At 55.0% G+C, this 22731-nt stretch overlaps 1 protein-coding gene across 2 annotated transcripts in view; it reads left to right on the top strand.

Annotated features, from left to right (window-relative positions):
- TMPRSS6 (transmembrane serine protease 6) overlaps positions 1–22731 on the top strand; it is a 35236-nt gene that overhangs the window by 4673 nt on the left and 7832 nt on the right. For both annotated transcript variants that reach the window (XM_014550808.2, XM_032492160.1), the window contains exons 3-12: positions 3637–3770; positions 4922–4989; positions 5548–5732; positions 6001–6042; positions 9672–9876; positions 12632–12768; positions 14126–14238; positions 14547–14656; positions 22097–22242; positions 22626–22724. In XM_014550808.2, coding sequence (XP_014406294.1) covers positions 3637–3770; positions 4922–4989; positions 5548–5732; positions 6001–6042; positions 9672–9876; positions 12632–12768; positions 14126–14238; positions 14547–14656; positions 22097–22242; positions 22626–22724 — 1239 coding nt within the window. The remainder of the gene's footprint in view (positions 1–3636; positions 3771–4921; positions 4990–5547; positions 5733–6000; positions 6043–9671; positions 9877–12631; positions 12769–14125; positions 14239–14546; positions 14657–22096; positions 22243–22625; positions 22725–22731) is intronic.

Genomic DNA, 22731 nt, shown 5'->3' with positions numbered 1-22731 from the left:
AGTCCATCCCCTGGGGCCCCAGGAGCAACTGGCCCATATTCTGGGTCCATTTGTTCATCCTTCCACTCATTCATTCATTCATTCAGTACCAAGCATCTCCTATGTGCCAGCTTTCTGCCACTCACTATAAAGCCTGGTACTTGCTAGGACAGAGCAAGCTGAGGGGGTCCCAGTGGAACCCTCGCAGGGACAACATACCTTGCCCAGTGATCAGAGACTGCCCATTAAACACTCTGCAAACGTTCTATCATTCTCGTACTGACAGAATCTCCTGGTAGAATTTCAGGTTCATTGAAAGGAATGGGGACCCATTTTGGGGCAGCCACTGGGGAGAGCAGTGCAGGCGCAGCTCCAGAGGTGGGAAGCCTGGGTCTGATGCAGACCCACCTGCCGTGACGCAGGGTGGATCGTGATTCTGCTCAGAGCCGAGCACTGAGCATCGAGGGCAAGGAGTGGGAGCTATGTGCATTTCACCACCGGCAGGAAGCCAGCGCCCCAAATAGCACAGGGCTGCCGAGGCCTCCTTAAACTGTGGGATAATTGGTCTTCAGGGGAAACCACAGAGCGTCAGACTGAAGGAAGGGCCAAGAACCCGTCTGCCAATTGTCTTTCTTCCCAGAGTCTAATTTCTCCTGATGCTCCAGGAGTGAATCAGCCCCCTGGCGGGGGTGTGCTCTGTAGGGCTGAGGACCCAGGGGGTGAGTGCTCCAAAGCCTCAGCTGGGGGAAGCCGACCCCTTCCCCAGAGGGATGAGGGTAGAAGAGGCACCTCAGGAGATGTTTGAACGATTCTTCCCACCCTGGACCAGGCTGTGCTCTGGGTACCGGGCACTGGGTGAGGGGATGGATTACAGATTCACCCTGCCCGGTCTGGAAGGGAGATGGACAAGAGGCCTGTTACACTGGAGCAGGAATAGGCCTGAAGTGAGGGGTGAATGGCTGGTTAAGTGATAGCCTGACCCAGAAAGCAGCCCAGGAGAGGAGAGGGTGGAGGCTGGCTTCCGGAGGCCGGTGGGCTCTGGGCTGGTCTACTCAGATCCCTAGAGTGGGGACCTGAATGCTGCCAGCTGTAGCTCCCTGGTCCTTTCCCTGTCCTGCTCTCCTGGGCCACTGTTTTAGGCTTTCTTCTCAGACCTCCTATACCCACTACCCACTCTGCCTCCTTCTTCAATGAGAAAATGGAATGACTCAGAAGAGAAGCCCCACAGATGTCCTCCCAGCCTCACCCACGTGCTCTGCCCTCTGCTGGTCCCCACAGGTGAACCAGCCCTGCCCCGTCTAAAGCCAGCCGTCCTCCTGGCCCAGATCCTCTTTGCCCACACGGTGGCCAAGCTGCAGCCGCGGCCCCTCTCTCCTCCTGTGGCATCATCCGTCAGTGTACTGCGCCGTCTCATTGCTCCCGCACCAGATCCCTCTGGTGCCCCACCACACAGCCCTTCTCTGCTCCCCTTTGCAGCAAACCCCTGCTGTTTCAAAGTGCTGCTGCCTCCAGTTCTGCCTCTCCAGTCTCTCTGGTACCCCTTCCGGTCTGACTCCCTGCCCCCCATCCCCTCACAGTTCCAGGAGCCACTTGTCAAGGTCACCAGTTGTCACACTGCCGAATCCAATGGCCAGTCCTCATTGCATTTGACCCATCAGCAAAACTTGACCAGGCGCCTCACCCCATCCTCCTTGAAACACTTTCCTCACTTGGCTTCTGGGGCGCCCACACTGTCTTTTCCCTCAGCTCATGCTGTCTTCTCCTCCGTGTCCTTCGCCGGTGGAGAGGCTCTCCTCCAGCTTTGCCTCCGCCCCCTCCCTTACACACCGATGATTCCCAGATTTGCGTTTCCAGCCTGGCCTCTCCCTTGAGCTCCACTGGATCGCCGGGCCTGCCCCTCCTCCAGGATGTCTAAGGGCATCTCAGACTCCAGTCGTTCTAAACTGTGACTCTCCGTCATTTCTTCCAAACCTGCACCCAACCCCCACACCCCCAGCGGTGGCCGTTTCATCCTTCCCGTTGCTCCCCTTCCTCCTCTCTTTCTTTGACACCCCAGTCCTAATTTGCCAGCCAGCAAACCCTGTCATCTCTAACTAAAATATACTCTGACCCTAATCATGTCTCTCCCTCTCCACTGCGCAGCCTGGTCCGGGCTCCATCGCCTCTCACCTGGACCACTCTCACTGGGACCGCTGCAGGAGCCGCCTATAGAGCTCCCTGCTTCTGCTCTTGACTCCTCAGAGCCTGTTTCAACACAAGGGCAGACGGATTGTTTTACAAAGCGAGTCAAGTCATCTAACTTCCCTGCTTAAACTCTCCCATGGCTCCCAGCTCACTCAGAGTAAACATCAAGGCCCTACATGACCTCCCTCCCTTCCATCACATCTCCTCCTGCTCTCCCTTTGCTCACTCTTTGCTGTTCCTCAAACACACCAGACAAGCTCCTGCCTCAGGGCCTTTGCACTTGCTGGTCCTGCTGCCTGGAAGGCTCTTTCCATAGATTAACATCCACATGGCTGACAGCATCGCTTCTTCCCTGACCTACCTGTTGTAGCCCATGCTGGCCCCTGATTTCCACAGCACTTATGTCTCTAACATGTTATGTATTAAGTCTGTTTATTGTCTTTCTTGCTAGACTAAAAGCTCCTGAGGATAAGTTTGTTTTTTCTTTATTATTTTATTCATTGTTACACTGGTATATTCCCAAGTGTTCTAGGCCAGTCCCTACACATCATAGGTTCTCAATAAATATTTGTTGAATGAATGAACTACTGAATAAGCATAGAAACCCTGGGCTATGAATCTAATCTCTTCAAATCAGCTCATAGATCTTCACAAAGCAGAAATCTGATGACATCACCCTTGATTTTTTAAACCTTTCATGGTTTCCCTTGTTCATCAGGGAAAAACCAGAATCCTGCCCTGCTGATGTCACAGCCTCTTGTTGCCCCTCCCCCCATCTGATTGCTCCAGCCAAACAGGCTTTTGACCCTGGTCCTTCATATGATCCCCCTGGGTAAGGGCCTTTGCACATGCTGTTCCATCTGCTCTGAAGGTACTTCCCTGTCTCCTCTCTTCCCAGTTTATTCTCCAGTCCTCCTATCTCAGATGGAGGGTCACCCTGGCCCAGGCTGGGTTTCTTTGTCGGTCCCCTCAACAGGACCTTGTGCTTCTGCTTCAAGACACTTATGGCAGATGAGTCCCGCGTGTTCATGTCCATGATTCTGTCTTACCCACAACTGTCAGCTCCATGTGGGAAGACATGTCTTTCTTGGTTTACTAGTGTACCCCACATAGTAGGTGCAAACTGGACAACCTGGTGGACAACACAGAGGTGCTAAACCAGGAACTTGACCTCCTGGGCCCAGGTGGGTTTCTTGGCTTTCATGTCCTAAACTGATCATTATGTCAGTTTCTTACTGGGAACTTCTAGGATGCTGTTCATCTGTGGGCCTCTCTCCTCCTTGGCATGGTGTCACTACTATAAACCATGAATGACAATGACAAAGATGACGGTGATGATGGTGGTGGTGCCGTGGAGGCCCAAGATGCTGGAGGCTGAGCTGAGGATTCAGGGAGCTAGGAGAAGATGTGAGGGACACAGAAGCCTTTCCCATCTGCTCCCTTGGTTAACCTTGCTGGCTTCTTCCTGGACAGGGTACAAGGCGGAGGTGACGGTCAGCCAGGTGTACTCAGGCAGCCTCCGCGTGCTCAATCGCCACTTCTCCCAGGACCTTGCCCACCGGGAGTCCAGTGCCTTCCGCAGTGAAACCGCCAAAGCTCAGAAGATGGTAGGAAGGATTGTGGGGACAAGAAGGGAGAGGGGAGGCGTCTGATTGTGTCAAGTCAGTCGTTCATCCATCCAGAGCACTCACTGGGAGCAGAGCCCAGTTCTAGCCACAATGGTGAGAGGTGGAGGGGGGGGAAAGTTAGTGGACCTTGGGGTCAAATGCACTTGAACTAAACCCTGATTGCACCACTTAGTGGGAGCATAACCTTCGGAAAGGGCAATGCAGGGACGCTGCCAGGGCTCACCCACACCCCCTCTCCTCCCGGGCAGTGGCTAACTGCACTGGGGATGCCCTCCTGCTGCCAGCACCTTCCACCCTCAGGCTGCAGGACCACACCCTGCTCAGCAGGGCAGGCTGGAAATGCTGAGGAGTTAGTTATTCTCAGGCATAAGAGATGGAGTGGGTGGATAAATACCCCAGCTCCCTCGGCCCTTGGTGGGGGCAGTCTGAGGATGCCCCATTGTCTCCCAGAGCTCCCTGACAGACTGTGCCTCAGCCGCCCACAGCTCTGCCTGGCACCTTCACAGCCGTGTCATCTGCCTCCCTGCCTGTCTCTCTTCCCCACTGCCCACTGGGTGTTCCTCAGAGCCACCTCCCAATAAACCACTTGTCTCACATCCTTGACTCAGGACTTGCTTCTGGGGGACCAGAAGTGGGGTGAAAACAACAGTGCCTGTCTGTAGATTTGTGGTGGGGTTGAAATGAGAGAGGAGAGAGCACGGACATGGTCTCGATGCCGGTCAAAGTGCTTTAAGAACCTACAGTCCTGCCATTCCACTCTGCCATCAGCACTGTCACCGAGCATGTGCAAAAGCCAACCAGCTGAGCTCCCGTGGCTGGTGGCTGTGGGTAAGGAGGGAACTGATGGGCCCACTGGGGCTTCTCAGAGTCAAGGAGTGACTTTCAATGAGGGGAGAGGCCATTGGTGGTCCAGTCAAGGTCAGAGCTGGTGTAGGTGGAGGGGAAAAAAGCTGGAATGTCTTGTTTCCTGGAGAGGCCATTGTCCACCATGTGACCACTGGCAAGCCTCTCTACTTCCTGGTCTCCTCTGTCAAGCAGGGATGCTGGGAGGGGCAAAGGGCACCCCAAGGCAGGAGAGGGTTTCTGCAGGGGGTCACCAGCGGGGCTCTGATTGTTTCCCCTCCTTTCAGCTCAAGGAGCTCATTGCCAGCACCCGCCTGGGTACTTACTACAACTCCAGCTCCGTCTACTCCTTTGGGTGAGTCGCCCCAGCTCCCCTACCTCAACCAGCTCCTGCTAGAACCTTAGACTCAGAGAATGGGAGGGGATGCTGTAGGCTTCTGGTACAATGCCTTCATTTTTTAAAATGGGGAAATTGAGGCACAGAGAGTCTTCCTGCGTGTGACCTCCCTTCACCGAGCTTGGTTTCCCCATCTGTAGAATGGGCACCTTGGTGTGGTAGGGATTATGCTAGACAATGGCCGCAGTGCCTTTATCAAGTCCTGACATGTGAGGTCTTGGGGGTGAGGGTGGCTGTCCCATTCATGTCTGGTTCTGCCACTTACTGTCTGTGGCCTACAACCTCTTCAGCCTCAGTTTCCCCGTCTGTAAAATGGGGCTGTTGAGAGCACCCACCTCAGAGGTTGTTCAGAGGCTTCCACAAGCAGGTGGAGAGTGATACCTGGGAGGTAGTAAGCGCTCGGTAAGCCTGAGCTGCAGCTGGTGTCCTCCCCCAGCTCCCAACAGGTGCAGGGGGTGGGGCGGGGCCCCAACTTCAGGCTTCTTCCCCGGCCCCTTTCTCTTCTGCCCACCTCAGGGAGGGACCTCTCACCTGCTTCTTCTGGTTCATCCTCCAAATCCCCGAGCACCGCCAGCCAATGCTGAGCCCTGAGGTGGTGCGGGCACTGCTGGTGGAGGAGCTGCTATCCACGGCCAACAGCTCAGCCCCCGCTCCCTACAGGGCCGAGTATGAGGTGGACCCAGAGGGCCTGGTGATCCTGGGTCAGTACTGGGGAGGGGGAGTGTGGGACGGTCTGGTGAGGCCCGGGAAGGCTGCCACTGCTGGGGCTGGGATGCCCTCGGGGGGTGGGCCCCTGAGTGGCCAGGAGCCGGGACTGAGTCGGGGTGGGACACCTGGGGGAAGGTGGGCAGTTAGGGTAAATCTCAGACAGGCTGGCTCTGATGGTCTCTTCTATTTCTATTTTCATTTTGTATTTCATTTTATTTACTTATTTATTTTATCTCTATTTGTTTCGTTTCCCTTTAACAGAAGCCAGCGTGAAAGACATAGTTGCACTGAATTCCACGCTGGGTACGCGACTTTTGTTTTTCCTCTCCACTTTCCTTTTGAGTTGGTGTTTTTCTTAGCTTGGTTGAGTGTCAGGGGTCCACAGGGTTTTTATGGTGGTTGCAGGGAGCACCAGGCTGGGGTTTCCCAGGGGCCTCCACAGTGGACCCTGTGATGGGTCCTGAGTAAGGCGTAGGGGCCTGTGGGGGGAGGGGAGGAGATGTTGTGCACGTGTGAACATATGTGTGTGTCTTGTACCGAAGTGTGAGTGTGTTGCCCGGGTAGGGTGCAAGAGTGGGTATCAAATTTAGCTGAACTCTACTTTTCTATCATAGAATTCTGTTTGCCCACCATCTACTGAAGTTTCCACTGATGGTAGAAAATAATCTTGCTGCTTTGAAGTGCATCAGTCCCTTTGGCTGTAAAACTTTGTCTTTTGAGGGTATTTCTGTCACCTTCAAGGACACTCCCCCCACCTTTTCCTTCCCTTCCTCCCTCAGCCAGGCTCAACTGCCCTCTCCTCCTACACCATCCCAGTGCCCTATTGTTCAAGTCACCTTGTTTTTTCTCCAAAAGGTTCCACAGTTTCCATGCTAAGCCCTGGGAAGCAAAGCACCAGCAGGGCCACATGCCCCACAACACCAGGGAGCGCTGTCCACATTGTAGTCTGTGTGACTGGAGAGTCCTGGAGTTGTGCAGTGCACCACCTGTGCTACTGTACCTGTGGCTCTGAGCATGAGCTCCTAAATTCTCAGATTCTTCCTAGACGACCTACCTAGAGTTTCTACTCAGGGCTGAGGCCCCCTTCTCGTGAGGGAGGCAGAGTTGAAATCCTGGTTATACCTTCTCTGGCCTTCCTCTCCTCCCATGTGGCTGGTCAAATGCTTACTTACTTGAATGGGGCCAAAGTACAGTTGAAATCATGATTCTCATACGAAGATATGAGCACATGTCAAAGATTTATTTAACTCACTGATGAGGGAACCTGTAGGATGTTCCCTCCCTGTATCCAAGGAAAAGCACAAGAACTGACTGATCTCTCTACCAGTCGGTCACCTTCCACTGCATTGGTACACATGTTGTCCTGATCCTTAGTCTGGAAAGGGCCTTGCCTGTGCTGGTGTCTGTATGTCCCCAGGTTTCTGGCAGTTGCTTTGTAATTATCCTTCTTTAATTCAGTGCACATTCGGAGCCCCACCCTCCAGGAGCACAGAGTCTAATGGGGCAAGGATGACAATTCACATCCTTTAAATAGGCTTTTTGAGCACTTTATCCATGCCAGGCCCCATGCCTGCTCTGGAGACACCAGCTGACCGTGTCCTCACCCCTGCCCTCGGAGGAGCTCCAAGCCCCATGAGGGAGACAGACACATAAACAGAATCTCACAACACCAAATGCCAGTGTTGGAATAGAGGTCCCGGAGGCAGTATGGAAAGGGAATTGTTCTGCCTTGGGGACAGAGATGGACCCTGGGGGCTACAGTCCAAAGCAGAGGAAGGGACATGGCTCTAGAGGAAGGAAGGGAGTTGCTTCTGACTTGGGGGGTCCTGGAAGACTTCATGGAGGAGGGGGTGATAGACTCAGGACTGTGGGTAGGTAGGAATCTGTTAGGTCCAGGAGGCTAAAGGTCACCCTGGGCAGAGGGAGAGAGCAAAGGCCAGGCGAGGAGAACAAGGCAATTTCATTACTTTCTCCCAGGCTTCCCAAAGGTGTTCCTCATTATCAGCAGAGACCAGCACAAAGCTTTCCACTTAATCAGCCTCACCAAAAAAGTAATTATTAAAATGGCAAAAGCAAAGCATCAGCTTGGAGGAAGATTTAAAGAACACAAACACCTAGGAACAGCCAGGCACCTCTCCCCCAGTGCCCTGTCTCTTCCCTTTGCAGACGTCAGAGGTCTCTCCCTGGGGAGGTCAGCTTCCCCCTGGAGTCAGGATGACCAGGCGTCAGGAGGGGGGAGTTGAGCAAGAGGTAGCAGCATCAGGGCAGAGCCTGTTCATTCACCTCCAGTCCCTTCCTGGTCCTTGGAACCATGTAGAGAAGTAGGTGGGACAGGACTTAGTAATGTGCCCATTGGACAGAACTCAGAGTGGCTGATCTACTGGCCCAGAGTCACACAGCTGGTGAGAGGTGGCGCCAGAACTGAAACGCAGAGTGTGGACTCCCCACACACCAGGCAGCCTCCCACATCCGGGGCTCACTCCCACATCCCTACTGCTTCCTGGCAGAGCACCTATCCTCCCTGCGTCACGGGCTTATGGTGAGGTTTAAATGACATACTTACGGTCCATGGAAGAGACTGTTCACTGCCGGTCCCCAGTGCCTAAATCAAACACATAGTGTGTGCCCAATAACTATGTGGAATGGATGGATGGCACAGGTGGCAATGATGTGCAGGGTCTAGTGCTGCGTACAAAGCTCATGGACTAGACGTAAGAGAGGAGGCACAGCAGGGGTGTGGGGGTGAATGGGAGTGATGGCGAAGGAGGCGTGAAGTGAGGACAGCCCCGGGACTGGCTATGTCTGAGCCTCAAGCAGGGCCAACTGAAGAGTGACAAGTCCTAGGACTTTCTCCCCAGCTCCACCTTTTCCCTCCCCCTCAACACCCACCTAAAGAACAGTCAGTACCTGTATTGAGCACCTGCTGTGTGCAAGGCGCTATGCTGACACTCAAAGCTACACCATCCCTAAGCTTTGCAACCACCCTGTAAGGATTGTCATTACCCCCACTTGACAGAGGAGAAAACCAAGGCCTGAGAAAGATTTAGGTGGAGATTAGATGAATCTAGTCTGTCTGATCCAGGTCTGTAAAATGGGACAATAATAGAGTGGGTTTCATGGAGCTATTAAATGAGATGGTGTGTGCACAGTACTTAGCTCAGCTCCTGGCACGTATTGAGATGCTTTGCTAAGTGCAATCTGTTTATTCTCGTTGTTTGATCACCACTAGCTCGAGCTCATTTCCTCTCCCTGGGCTGCCTCTCAGCCCCACTGGAACACACTGTCTTCTCTCCACCTGAAACGAAACTCTCAGCCTGCTTCCCTTACTGCTCGGCTGCCCCTCTGGTCTCTCGGCCTCCGCAGAGTTGCTTTGCTGCTCCCAGCAGCTAGAGGAGCCTATGGTTCAACCCTACCGTGTCCCAGCCCTGCCTAACCTTCCACGGCTCCCATGGCTGCAGGAAGAAAAGGCTTCTCTCTTGGGCACGATCTGGACCCCGCCCACCTGCCTCTAAGTCCCCTGGCCTGCAGCCCTTTGCTCACACTGTGACCTCCCCCACCCCAGGACTTCCCTGGGAGCCCTCACTTCCGAGCTATTTGTCCCCGGTGGTGTTTGTATCTGTCCCTGCTATTCTTATAGCTCCCGGACAGTGACTGGACCTTTCTCTGGCACTCACCTGGCAAGGATGGAGAGCTCAGTGAGTGCTAAAAGGGTGAATGAATGAAGCCATGAACGAATGTTTGGATGAGGAGCCCAGAGATGGAAGCAGTAGGGAAACAGAAAGACAGGACATATCGCATCTGAGCTGATCTCTGTCCAACTGCTCTCCCCTCCTGACCCCTGCCCAGGCAAGGAGCTGATGGGGCTGGCACCCCCCCGGGGCTCTCCTCCCAGCTAACAGGGGGCAGGGGGCCTGTCCCTCTCTCACCTCCAGGCTGCTACCGCTACAGCTACGTGGGCCAGGGCCAGGTCCTCAGGCTGAAGGGGCCCGATCACCTGGCCTCCAGCTGCCTCTGGCACCTGCAGGGCCCCAAGGATCTCATGCTCAAACTCCGGCTCGAGTGGACGCTGGCTGACTGCCGGGACCGCCTGGCCATGTATGACGTGGCCGGGCCCCTGGAGCGGAGGCTCATCACCTCGTGAGTTCCTGGGAAGGTGGAGGGGGGAAGGTTGGAAAGTAGGGATTTTCTGAGACAGTGTTCTGAGACAAGGAAGGGGTTACGTGACCCTGGGCCCTGGGTATTTGTATCTGGGAGACAGTGAGTCTAGCCCAGAGGGAGCTAGGGAGAGGAGCCTGGAAATGGCTGTGTACTGGGGGCAAGTCTCCTTCTCCTCACCCAGCCTCAGTTTCCCCATCTGTAACAAAACCATTGTACTAGATGACCCCTAAGGTCAGCTCTGGGAGGTGACATGATCTTGTTAGAATGCTTCAAAGCCTGGCGGCCCCAGACTTCCAGCCCTGCTCTGCTGCTTCCTAGCTGTGTGCCCTGAAAGGCAAGTTACTTTGCCTCTCTGAGCCTCAGTTCCCTCACCTGTAAAATGGGCTCACAGCCATATCAACCTTGCAGGGTTATTGTGAAGGTTTCAATTAGACTCTCTGTGGCCAAGATTCTCACAGCGTAATAATGTTGTCCATTATTACTATACATTACATGTGTCCATTAAACATCCAGTAACTGCTATCCATTATTACTATCAATATATAGAGTCTAGTTGGGGCTGAGTCACAAAGGGCATTGAATGCCAAGAGCAATCTGAACTTTGATACTAGGTAAGTGAAGAAGAGCTGAAAGTTCTTGAGCAGAGGAGTAGGGTTTTAGTATACGATGTGGAATGCCTAAGGTGGGCAGGTGGCGTGTGGTGCGGAGACCATAAAGGGGCTGGAAATGGCCTTGGCCTCTAGGAGCCTGATCACCTCACCTCCCCACAGGGTGGGGAAGGGGTGTGGGCCTCCCAGGCTCTGTAGGCATGAGGGAGACCCTTGGGCACAGGGTCTTCTGACTTCTGTCTTGCTTGGGCCAGCCCAGCTTCCCTGCAGGGTTGGGATGGGACCGGCATGTTCAGCTCAAGGGCAGTCCTGGAGAGTGAGCTGGGCCAGAGTCCTCCCTGGGCCCCTCCCCTAGGGCCTCTCCAACTCTCTGGGCCCTGAGACTGTACACTCATCCGCACCCCTACCTCGCCCTGCCACGTGGTGACCTCAATCTGGGGTGTGTGTGGGCTGGGTTCCTGGAGGGCTCTGGGAAGCGCAGAGAAGCCAGACATCACCTGATTTCCAGGCCTGATGAGAGTGGGGGATGCTTAAGGGCTTTGGCTGAGTCTTCTCCGAGCACCCCTGTCAGCTCTGTCCCTACTCCAGGGCATTCACTCTGTCTTGGACCCTCAGAGAAGGTGTAAAATGATGAGTCAAACAAGCTTGGCCCCCCGCCCCAGACCGTGAAGGGGGACTTCAGTGGTGATGGGAAGACAGAGGAGGCGGTGTTGTGGGGGGAGTTGATGAGGCCTTGACCAACTTTCACATTCACATCATTTTAGTAACAACAAAGTCTCAGCTGCTAAGTTATTTAAAAAAGAATCCCCAACATTAAAAGCGACCATTAAAGGCAACCTCAGGGCCCTCTCAACCCTGATACCTTACCTTGCACCTCCTGGAGGAGAGGATCAGAGGAGGCAGAGAAGACAGTGCAGGAGGGTGGGGGCCACTGACAGTGAAAACAAGCGGGGGGGTGGTTAAGGCCTGAGGACGAGGAAGTGGGGACCAGTGCCTGGGCGGGCGGAGGCCAGGGGAAGGCCCATTCCCAGGACCCTACTTCCTCCTGGGGAAAGTCCTGGGACTGCTCCCTCGACTCCCTCACCAGCTGCAGGGCTACTGGGGCTGCTGTGGGTGGCGGGCATTTTTGAGGCTGTGCTTGGATCCCTCACACTTGCCTTGGGACCCGCAGTACCCCCATCACTGCCCGCTTCCACCCGTCAAGTCCGGGGCCGGGGCCGGCACACAGCACGCAGGCAGTACCTCACCGCTAGATGTTGGTGAAACCCTCTCGGGAAAGGCAGGGTCGTTATCTTCCTGGGACTTGGTTTACAGATTAAGCAAGGACTCCAGAGAATTCTATTGGAGACAAGTGGAAGTTTGGCAGAGGTTGGCAAAGGGTGAGGGGGAAGCCAGGAGCACCCCACTGAGATGGGCAGACCAGGGAGAGGCCCTAATACAGGGGGTGGGGGAGGTGCCCCCAGGCGCTGTCACAGGAAGTGCCCAGCGCAGGTCTGTCTCTGCTGTGGACCCAGCACATTCATGAGCCTCAGTTTCCCCACGTGGAAACCAAGCAGTTGACCTTGACAATCTTGGAAGAGCCTTTTCAGGGCTGACATTCCAGATCGCTAAGAGTCTGGAATTCTAAGACACCATTATTTCTTCTTCGCCTCCCACATGCCAAGCTCTGGATAGAATTCTAGGGTGCCCAAGGAGTCACCAGCACGCACACCTGTCTCATCTCTGTTCCAGCCCAGAACAAGGCCAGCAGTCAGGTGTGGCCAGCTAGAGGGCATGGCCCCAACAAGTGCCAGTGTGGTCTCCCTGCGGGGCACAGGCTGGGCACTCAGGGGTCATGGGGATTCTGAGGTGGGTAGACAGGTGTTGTGGGACTGGAGTCAGCCTGGAAGTCTGGGCAATCTCCTGACCTCTCTCCCCTGAGGAGCTGTCCTAACCCTTACAGGACCTCCAGTCAGTATCCTGGACCAGAGAGGTCAGAAATATGCCTGAGGACACACAGCAGGCTGGTCGAAGACCTGGATGTACATGCTCCCAGTCCCTCCTACTCTGCTCCTCCCAGGAGCCCGCTGCCCTCCTGGATGCCCTTCTCAGATCCTGTCCCCCACCACCTTTCTCTGTTCCACCAGGGTCTACGGCTGCAGTCGCCAGGAGCCCGTGGTGGAGGTCCTGGCGTCGGGCGCTGTCATGGCGGTGGTCTGGAAGAAGGGTCTGTACAGCTACTATGACCCCTTCGTGCTCTCCGTGCAGCCTGTGGCCTTCCAGGGTGAGGGGGCAGGGGTCCCTAGGGGAGGGGAGGGGCACAGTGGCAGAAGCAGGGGGCACTTCGGCCTTACTTTTACCTTCTTTGCTCTGGTTGGGATGGGATGGGGGAGGGAAGGTTCTGGAAGTGCTTCTGCCCTCCAGCCCCCCATGTCCCTGGCCCCCTCTCTCCCTCTGGTCTCACTTCATTTCCCCTAACTTATTCCCTTCTGCCCTTCATCTCTCCCTCATTCTCTCCCGCCCTCTTCCCTGAGTTTATTGTCTATCCTCCCTCCCTCTCTCATTCTCTCCCTATCCTGGCTCTGCTTCCAATGTCCTGGCCCCCTCCCCTGCCCCTCTTCCCTCTGCACCCACTCTGGCTGAGCCTGGAGGATGGGGTCCCACAGACAACCCTCTCACACCAAAGTTGTCCCTGGAGATGGTGTAGGGAGGGAGATTCACAGCGTTTCATAGGAAAGGCTCCCCCGGCTGCCCCTCTGAGCCCTCCCCGCTCTCTTCCTGCTCCCCCTCCCCGCTCTCTTCCTGCTCCCCCTCCCCCTCTCCCTTTCTCAGGAAGAGCACGCCCCCCCCCTTCACTCCTGCTGGCTGTCCTTGGGCCTAGATCAGCCACCATTGGGCAGGCCAAGCCAAACTTGCAGTTTCCTGGGCTCAGTGGAAGGGAGCCCCTCGCACAAGCTGCTGCCTCCCCCTGCCTCTGCCATCGCTCTGCCTCTTCCCACCCACTGTCCCCTCCCTCTCTTGGTGTCCACCCCGTTGGGCTGACAGGTGACCCTGCTGGGGTGCTGGCTGCCCTCGGGGACCCCTGGCACTGAGGAGGTGCCAGAGCTGGCCCGCTCTCATGGGTGTCTCTGACACAGCTCTAGGGAGAGTGGAATGGGGTCCTCTAAGGACCCTGGCTCCACGGAAAGGGGAGGGGCAGCTGGGGACACATCTGCTCCCCATCCCTCACCCTCTCCCTGTGTGACATCAGCCAAGTCGCTCCTCTTCTCTGAGCCTCATCTTTGGAAAGGGGAACGACTCTCCCTCCCAGCACCTGTAACTGTGAGGCTGGCACAGCAGTGAACACATTCAGTAAATGGTCACATGCTGCACAGCTGATGTCAGTAGCGAACATTTATTGAGTGCTTACTACATGCCACATCTGTTTAATCTGCTCAACTGTCCTATGGCGTATGTACTGTTATTGTTCCCATTTCACAGATGAGGAAACTGAGGCCCAAGGTCACACATTCACATGCAACCATTAGGCTCTACTGTTTAGTGGCAGTAGGGGTGGTGGGGTTTGAGCTGCCCCCTTACCTGCAGAGGTGTAAGGGAGCAGGGCTGGGGGACCTCGTGTAACTTCTTTTGTCTGGACCCAGCCTGTGAGGTGAACCTGACCCTGGAGGGCCGGCTGGAGCCGCAGGGCGTCCTCAGCACACCATACTTCCCCAGCTACTACTCACCCAGCACCCACTGCTCCTGGCACCTCACGGTGAGTGCAGCTACCCTCTGCCCAGAGCACCCTAGAGAACTCCGGGGACTCTGGCTGGGAGGGGAGCACTGTTCTGTCTCTGCTGAAGCGTCTTTAGGCTTCAGCATTGAGCCCTGGGTGCCAATCCCTTTGGAGGGAGGATGGCTTCACTGGCCATGGCGATGCCTGTTTGTTGAGTGACTAACAAACCTTGGCCCTAGCTGGAACTGTGTTGGCAGGCCTCCTGCTCCTTTTGTTGTCCTGGGAGATGGGGCCACCAGCCCAGCCACAGCCCGCAGGCCACCTGGTGACCAGCTCCTCTGTCCCAGGTGCCCTCCCTGGACTATGGCTTGGCCCTCTGGTTTGATGCCTATGCACTGCGGAGGCAGAAGTATGACATTCCGTGCACCCAGGGCCAGTGGACCATCCAGAACCGGAGGTACCCACCCCCTGGGGCTCCCTTCCTTCCCCCACTGGTGGCCTTACTTGGGAGCCCAAGTCTGGGTCCTCAGAGGAGCAGCACAGGAAGAGAGCGCTGGTGGGGCTGCTCAGTTCTGCTGCCTCACCCTTGACCCCGTCCCCGTCCCAGCCCCCAACCCGGGCCCCAGTCTCCCCCTCCTGCCACCCAAAAGCCTCAGACACACATTTGTCATCAGCCACCTTGGATGTTGATCTTAGAGTGAAATGGTTTCATCTCCTTGGATGCTGTCACCCCACTGTCTGGCACCTTGAATCCTTAAATGAGAGGATGCAGAACCACAGGTCTCAGCGGTGCCACAGCGCCTTTCCCTAAACCCATCCAAGTGCACTTGGAGGCCCCTCTTCCCTTATCCCACTCCCTGCTGTTGGCCAAAGTCAAGTGGCTCCCCTGCCAGAAAGCTGCACAGACAAGGTCAATGCCACTTTTGCTAAACTGACCACTTCCCTGGGCCACCCTGTATCATCCACATTCCCTGAGGAGTGCCCTCACTGCTTTCTGTCCTTCCCCTGGCCCCTCTGGTGACAAAGTTTCTGAGGAAGAATTGAGTCCCTTGGGGAGGTGGGCAGGACACAGCAAGGCCAGGTCACCCGAGGAGCCATCCTCAGGTCAGCCTGCCTACAGTTTGATGAGTAGGATGAGGACTGGGAAATGCCCAGTGGGGCTGGCAAGCTGGGCACCTCTGGTGGTCCTGACAGTGCCAAAGGAGTAGGGTGGGCAGGGAGGTGGGGAACGGATACAGTGCAGACGCACTTTCCCTGGTCTGGGGAGAGAGGGAGAGACCTAGGGCATTCAAGGGGGGGCGGATATTTACAATGGGAGGGGCTCCGTGTCTAAATGCTGTGTCAGAGCATCTCATAGAGGGAGAGAGGATGGTTCAGGGACAGGTGCTAAGTTGGGTGGGGTGGGGCGCAGGAGAGGGGAGGGAGGCACGCTTGGGCAGCATATCCCCTTCCCATGGCTCCATTGTTGCGAGAGGCAGAGGCTTGGGGAGGGAGGCAGGAACTGGACGTAATCTTGCAGAGTGGAGAAGTCCCCTCCCCTGGGGTCCAAGGATGTTGAAGAGAAGATTCCACATCGAATAGCAGGTTGGGCCTTTGGTCTCCCTTCCAACCCTGGAGTCCTAGGGGGCCTAACAGAGGCTGGGATTCTAATATACAAGGTTCTTGATTTCTTGGTTTCACAGATTTTGAGTCTCCAAGATTCCAATACACTAAAGTTGGGAGTTCCTAGGACCCTGGAATTCTTGGATTCTGGGGCTGGTGTCTGTGTTCACCAATGCTGGTGCTTTGTTTATCGGGTGAGCCTATTGAAAAGCATCAGCCAGACAAAAGGTGACAGGGATTGACGACTCTCATTGACTCGGCACCCTCCTTTCCAGGGGTTTTGCAATTTATCAGGGACCGAGATTAAGAGGAAGAAGAAGAAATGCCGATGGTGTGAGTTCAGGACTGTGCTGTTTAGGGGGTGACATCAGGAGGTGTGACTCTGGCCCCATGCAGGTTGGAGAGCAGAAGGCAACTTGTCACGGGTCCCAGCACGTGGGTGGCATTTCTGGGCATGGCTGCCTTGATCCTTCATGGAGCTCCCTCAGGCCCCCTGACCCTGCGCCTGCCCCACCTGAGGATGGCTGGGCTCGCCCCTCAGTGTCAGGAGCCCACAGAGTGACCCTAGAGTGGCCCATGATTCACAAGTCTCTGAATGAAGATAACATATTTTCCTGCCACTGTCTCAACCCCAGAGCCGAATCTGAGCTACACCCTCCCCTCCAGTAAGTTGTCTTTATTAGTTCTTGATGAAACGTCATTTCAAAATGGGCTGGTGAGGTGGAAAGAGCTTCAAAGCCAGACACAGCAGGGTTCAAATCCTGGCTCCTCTCCTTCCTTCTGGGCAAGGACTGTCCCCTCTCAGCCTCAGGTAACTCATCTGAAAAGTGGGCATGAAGCAGACCCCCACCCAGGGAAGAGTAAAAGGGATCACGGATGGAGGACGCTGGCTCTTGCAGGTGGGGAGAACGCAGCTGCACGGGGCACCAACCATCAATTCGTAACAGGCTCTGGACACTGCACGAGGCAGGCACGGAGCTCAGGGGCTTAAGGTGCCGTTTTTTCATCCTCAGCGACCTGGCGAGGAAGCAGGCCCCGTACTGCCCTCATGTACCGATGAGGGACTGAAGCACAGAGAGGCTAAGGCATCTGTACAAAGTCACCCAGCTCGAAACTAGAGAAGCCAGAGCTGAGTAAGGCAGTCTGATCCAGAGCGTGTGTTGGGGTGCGCGGGCCTGTGTGCGCGCGTCCGTGCACGTTTGTGTGCTCACGTAAGTGCTCACACTCATGCGGATTCTTCCCCCGGAGCCTCTGAGCAGCCGTGTCAGCTGTTCTCTCTCTTGGCCAAGGCATCCCAGCCAACCCACTGGCATCCTGCTGAGCGGACTGACAGCTTCCGTGGCTCTCACCAGTTCTGAGAGCAACCTGGGAAGTCCCATATCAGTCTTCTCAGACCTTTGTTAAGGGTCTGGGGTCCCCAGGTGGAGACTCATGTCCCCCTGCCCCCAGGCTCCTGTCCGTGTCTGACTGTGGAAGGGAAGGCAGAGGTGTACCTCCAGACCGTAAGCACCGGACAAGCCGTTTCCTCTAGTTATGATCTTTTTTTGATAATGATCATCCTATGTAGTTGCTGGGAAATTCTTTGAATGAGCATCTGTTGGAAAATCTGCTTGTGTGGGTGGCAAAGACATGAGAGGTCCGGGGAAAGGTGTAGATTTCCAGGCATAGGGTTTGCAGGGAGGGGGAGGCACAGTCCTTGGGCCCAGAATGGTCATTGATAAGGAGCAAGAGAGGGTGGGCTGGGGGAGAGGGTGTCTCACCCCGCAGGTGCCCGCGCAGTGATGAAGAGAGGCTGGCTGGGGCTCCCTCCTTTGACGGGGCATCCTTGGGCACATCACCTTATTCCTCTGAGCGCTTCTGCTTCCCCCCCAGCTTCCCTGTTTTCTACCCAAGTTTCTCCCTGGCCCAGGCCTCATGCCCTTTGAGTGGCCTGGAGGTGGGGGAGGGACCTGACCTCGTGAGATCTGGCCACCAGCTGCTTGGTTTCGCAGAACCCGCTCTGGCTGGGCGTCAGCGCGGCATAGGCTTCCCCCTTTCCGGGAAACTGCCTCTTGCCAGCTTCCTCCCCTGTGATGTTACTTTTCTTGTGATCTGCCCAACCATTTCCACTTCTCGTGGGGACAGGCAGAGCCACTGGCTCCTTAGGCCTGCTGGAACCCCTCAGGCGTGGCCTGGCTGTGGGGTGGCCCTTCTTCTCCCCTAAGCCCTTGGGCGGCTACAGAGGCTCCCCGGGCACTGCCAGGTGCTGGCGATGGAGAAGGAAGAGCTCCAGCTGCTGCCTTTGATGAGCTCACAGCCTGACAACGCCAGCAGCTGGTTTTCAAAGAACTCATTTCTCACATCTGCCTTAAAGCATCCTACAAGGGAGCTATCACCCCATCCTCCAGAATGAAAATGGAAGCTTGCTGAGGTTGAGCCAGATGCCCAGGGTCACATAGCTGTTCATGTGGCAAAGTCCAGCCTCAGCCTCAGCTCTGCAGCTTCAGGACCAGCGCTCTGGCTACCAAGTCAGACACTGCGGTCCTCCCTTTGTTAGTGCTTGGCTTCTCTGACCCTCTTTCCCATTTAGCTTATCCTTAGGGAAGGGAATTTACGTGTGTGTCCATCCATCCATCCATCCATCCACCCACCAATCCATCCATCCATCCATCCATCAATCCGTTCACCAACCCACCCTTCCACCCATCCATCCATCCATCCATCCATCCACCAACCCACTCTTCCTTCCTTCCTTCCACCCATCCATCAACCATCCATCCATCAATTCATCCACCAAACCACTCATCCACCCTTCTATCCATCCATCAATCCATCCACCAACTCACCCTTCCTTCCTTCTATTCATCCACCCATCCAGCCACCATCCTCCTCCCTGTATAGAGTTGCTGATATGCAAAAAGTTGACCAGGTCACTGCTTATCTATTGTCTGAGTGAAGCAAGAAGGAAAATTGCCCCAATACAGAGACATGAAAGAGCAAGGCAGGTCCCAGCACTTCATAGCTTAGATGAAAAGTGGGGTCCACAATCTTCATTCAGAATTCTGGTGCTCCTTGGAGAAGGTTTGCAGGGGAAGGGGCAGCATTTGATGGAGGGGGAGGAATTAGAGAGCCAGAGGGATGCATACCCTCTCCCAGAAGGCTCTGCAACAGGAACCAGAAACCAAGAGCTGCAAAGGTTCCAGGCTGTGCGTAGCTCCACGAGGCCGGCTGCATGGGGGAGAGGGAGGGAGGCAGGGAGGCAGGGAGGGACCTGGTTAGCTGGGCCATATGTGCCCTGCCTGATTCAGGTGGCCTCTGATTAATTCCAGCCAGTGTTTCTGGGGCTCATTTTTCAGAAGCAAGAATCTAGATTATTATGTGAAATTAGCTGGCAACTACATTTGGAAAAAAGCTTTTAACACTGCATAGACTAAACAGATAGACCATCTTTAGGTTGAGTGACTCGGCCTGTGTTGCCAGATTACAGCCTCTGATGTGATGGCCACTGTTAAGAAAGAGCTTTGCCGCAGGAATTCTGCCACCCCTGCCTTTGCCCCAGGTCACCAGGGTGAGAATTAAATGCTGCCCAGGTTGGGCAGGTTCTTGAGCACCAGGCTGAGCCACAGGCTTATTATAGAATTTTCTCTTGGACGCCAGTAGAAAAATGTCCTGTCGGCAGGACTTAGAGATCTAGTCAAGGTGGTGATGACCATGCAGCCCTCAAATTCTTACAAATATATACGTTCCCGTCCCCTCCAACCCAGCTCTGGTTCCTTCCCTGTCTCTCCGCAGTCTCCTCGTGACTGTGCAGGGACAGCGTCCCAGGCCCCTGAAGCTTCAGTTAGTTCAGTGATGCTCCCGACTCCTCATTTCCCCCTGCCCTAGGTCCCCTGTCCACACCCCCAGGCAATTCTCTGGGGATAATCATCCATGATAAATTTGTTTATATACTTTAAAAACAAACAGCAACCCCCCCCCACCCCCGTGTTCCTTAGTTTTAAAAGGAAAAGAGCCAAGGTTTGCTCAGGGGCACCCCCTGGTGGTACCCCATCCCTCTGGTTCCCCTGCACTGAGTCTAGGTGCAGAGCAGTGGTTCTCAAAATTTTCCATCTCAGAACCCCTGTACACTCTTTAAAAGTATTGAACACCCCAAAGAGGTTTATACCTAGTATAAGAACCATATTTATAATCTGTATTTACAGTATTAGAAATTAAAACTGAGGACATTTAAAAATATTTATCAGTTCATTTAAAATAACAAGAAACCTATTACATTTTAATATAAAGGACATATATTTAAAAAATTAATTGTATTTCCCCAAACTAAAAGCATTCGGGAAGGAAAAAAAATAATTATTTTACATTTTTGCTGCTTTCTTTAATAATTGAATAACTAGACCACGACTGAATTCCCATTCCTGCTTCTGCATTTGGTGCGTAATGCAGATGTGATACGATAATATCACACATCACGTAGTCTATGGAAAATTCCACTCTATCCTTGTGGGAAAAGGGGAGTAAAAAGGGCAAATGATACCTGAGAATTAGTGTAAGAGTTATTTTTCCTTTGGACCCCCAGGGGTTCCAGGACCACACTTTGAGAAATGTTTATTAGCACAGGGGTGAGAATGTGGTCACTGGGGCCAGGCAGCATGGGAGGCTGTAACTTAGGCCAGATCTGAGGCGGGCCGCGGGGGGCGTGAGGGCTCAGCCTCTGGTGCTCATGCGGCATTGAGGGTTAGGGTGCCTGTCTCCCACCAGGCAGGCCGGGTGGGGCCTCCTGGGTCCTGAGGAGGCTGGATTCTGGCCCAGCTCTGAGCCTCATTTGGAAAGTTCCAGAACAGCTCCTCCTCACAGGGTGGAGTTGCTGTGAGTCCCTGTGCAGTGAGGCCTTGTGATGCTGGTGACGAGGGAGGGGCCAGACGAGAAGGTCCACCTGTGCCCCTCCCCAGCCCCACACCATGGGATGTTAAAACAACCTCAAAGCTCTATCACAGTTGTTTGTTGATTGACTCACTAATTGATTAATTGAACTGTTAAATACTTGCCATGTTCTAGATGTTCTGAGGAAGCCTCTGACCCCTGAGAATTAGGGGACCTGCTCTGTGGGCTGCTGTGGGATGTTCCCATCATGCTTTGGGGCATTCCCACCTGCTCTCTTGACTTCCTCCTACCGTCTCTGCAGAGGGCATCTTCATCTCTTCATGTAGATCTTTCTGCCCATGTTCTGGGTGTGTTTCCCTCGTCTCTAAAATCATTTCCGTTTGCTCTGTGAGGATACTGCCTTCTCTATGGGGGGCATTTCTTTGAGCTGCGGGGCCCACCCATCTGTTCTGTGAGGGTGTCCTGCATGGGATGGCAGGGACCCTAGGCTGCTCTCTCGGGAGGGTCCCACAGCTCTGGAGGCGTGGCTGTGCCTGCTCCTGAAAGCACGCCCAGTTGCTCTGTGAGGCGAGGTGTGACCAGATACCGTAGGGGATAAACCCCCTATGCCCCCCACCCTGGAGAAGGGAGGATTCCTACCCGCTCTCTGGTGGTGGTGGGGGGGTTCCGCTTGTCTGCGGAGGTCTCCCACCTGCTCTGTGGGAACAAGGGCATCATCAGTGGGGGTCCAGCAGGGATGTGTGTGAGTGGTGTGATGTGTGTGAGTGGTGTGATGTGAGTTGGGGGTGGTCCCACCCGAGTGTGGCCACGCACTGAGAAGATGCTGCACTGCACTGTTGGTCCTGGGAGCAAGACTGGTGCCTCCCTCATGCCCGGAGAGTCACAGGGCTGTGGAGGCTTCTCAGTGGGAGGGACAGGCCTGGATGGAGAGCGAGGCCACCTTGTCACCCCACACACAGCACAGGGGACTGTCCCCTCCTGTCTGTGGAGAGTAGACCAACCAAGGGCTTTTGCCTCTACTGTCACGTTGAAGCCTTTTGTCAGATGTCAGGCCAACAGAGATGATAATTTCCCTTATTTTATAAGGGAGGAAAGTGAGGCTCAGAGAAGAACTCTGACTTGTTAGAATCTCACAGCTCCTAGGTGACTGGGACTAGAATCCTGACGTTAAATTTTATCCTGCAGGCAGTGGGGAGCCATTGAAGGCTTTTGAGCAGGAGTGACACAGCCAGGCTGCTTTCTAGATGACTGTGGGGGTGAGCAGTCACCCAAGGGGGAAGTCAGGACGGAAGAGGTGGGGGTGGAGGTCAGGATGCTGCTCCCCTTCCTCTCTGGCTGCCCTGTCCTTGCCGTCTCTGTACCCGGGGACCCAGGCTGTCCCTTCCCTTGGACCAGCTCGTGCGGCCCTGAGTCTGTCTCTGGCCCCCACCAGGCTGTGTGGCCTGCGCACCCTGCAGCCCTATGCCGAGAGGATCCCTGTGGTGGCCACCGCCGGCATCACCATCAACTTCACCTCCCAGATCTCCCTCACCGGGCCCGGCGTGCAGGTGCACTACAGCTTGTACAACCAGTCGGATCGTGAGTGTGGGCAGGCCGAGGGGTGGGGCGGGCACCCCCGAAGCCCCTGCAGCCTTTCACCATCCCTGAAAGCACCAAGAGGCCAGATGAGAGGAGTGTGTGTGCGTGTGTGTGTGTGTGTGTACAAGTGTGTAGGCATGAACATATGCACAAATGTGTGCAGCTTGGTTGTGACCACGTGTGCAAGGCAGTCACGGGCTCACAAGGTATACACACTCATACATACCCATGTGTGTGCTTTGTGCGGTGCCTGGACATGTGTGTCACGTGGACCGTGTACACAGGCGCGTGTATATGTGGGTACACACGTAAGCACACAGGTGTGGTGTGTCTGCACGTGTCTTCATGGTGACACGTGTCCTAATGGCGCCCTTCCCGTCCAGCCTGCCCGGGAGAGTTCCTCTGCTCTGTGAATGGACTCTGCGTGCCTGCCTGCGATGGGGTCAAAGACTGCCCCAACGGCCTGGATGAGAGAAACTGTGGTGAGCA

Source organism: Camelus ferus, chromosome 12, assembly GCF_009834535.1.
Source record: "Camelus ferus isolate YT-003-E chromosome 12, BCGSAC_Cfer_1.0, whole genome shotgun sequence".
NCBI classification, from domain to species: domain Eukaryota; kingdom Metazoa; phylum Chordata; class Mammalia; order Artiodactyla; family Camelidae; genus Camelus; species Camelus ferus.
The sequence above is the reverse complement of the archived record's forward strand: the minus strand, read 5'-3'. Positions and strand labels throughout refer to the sequence as shown.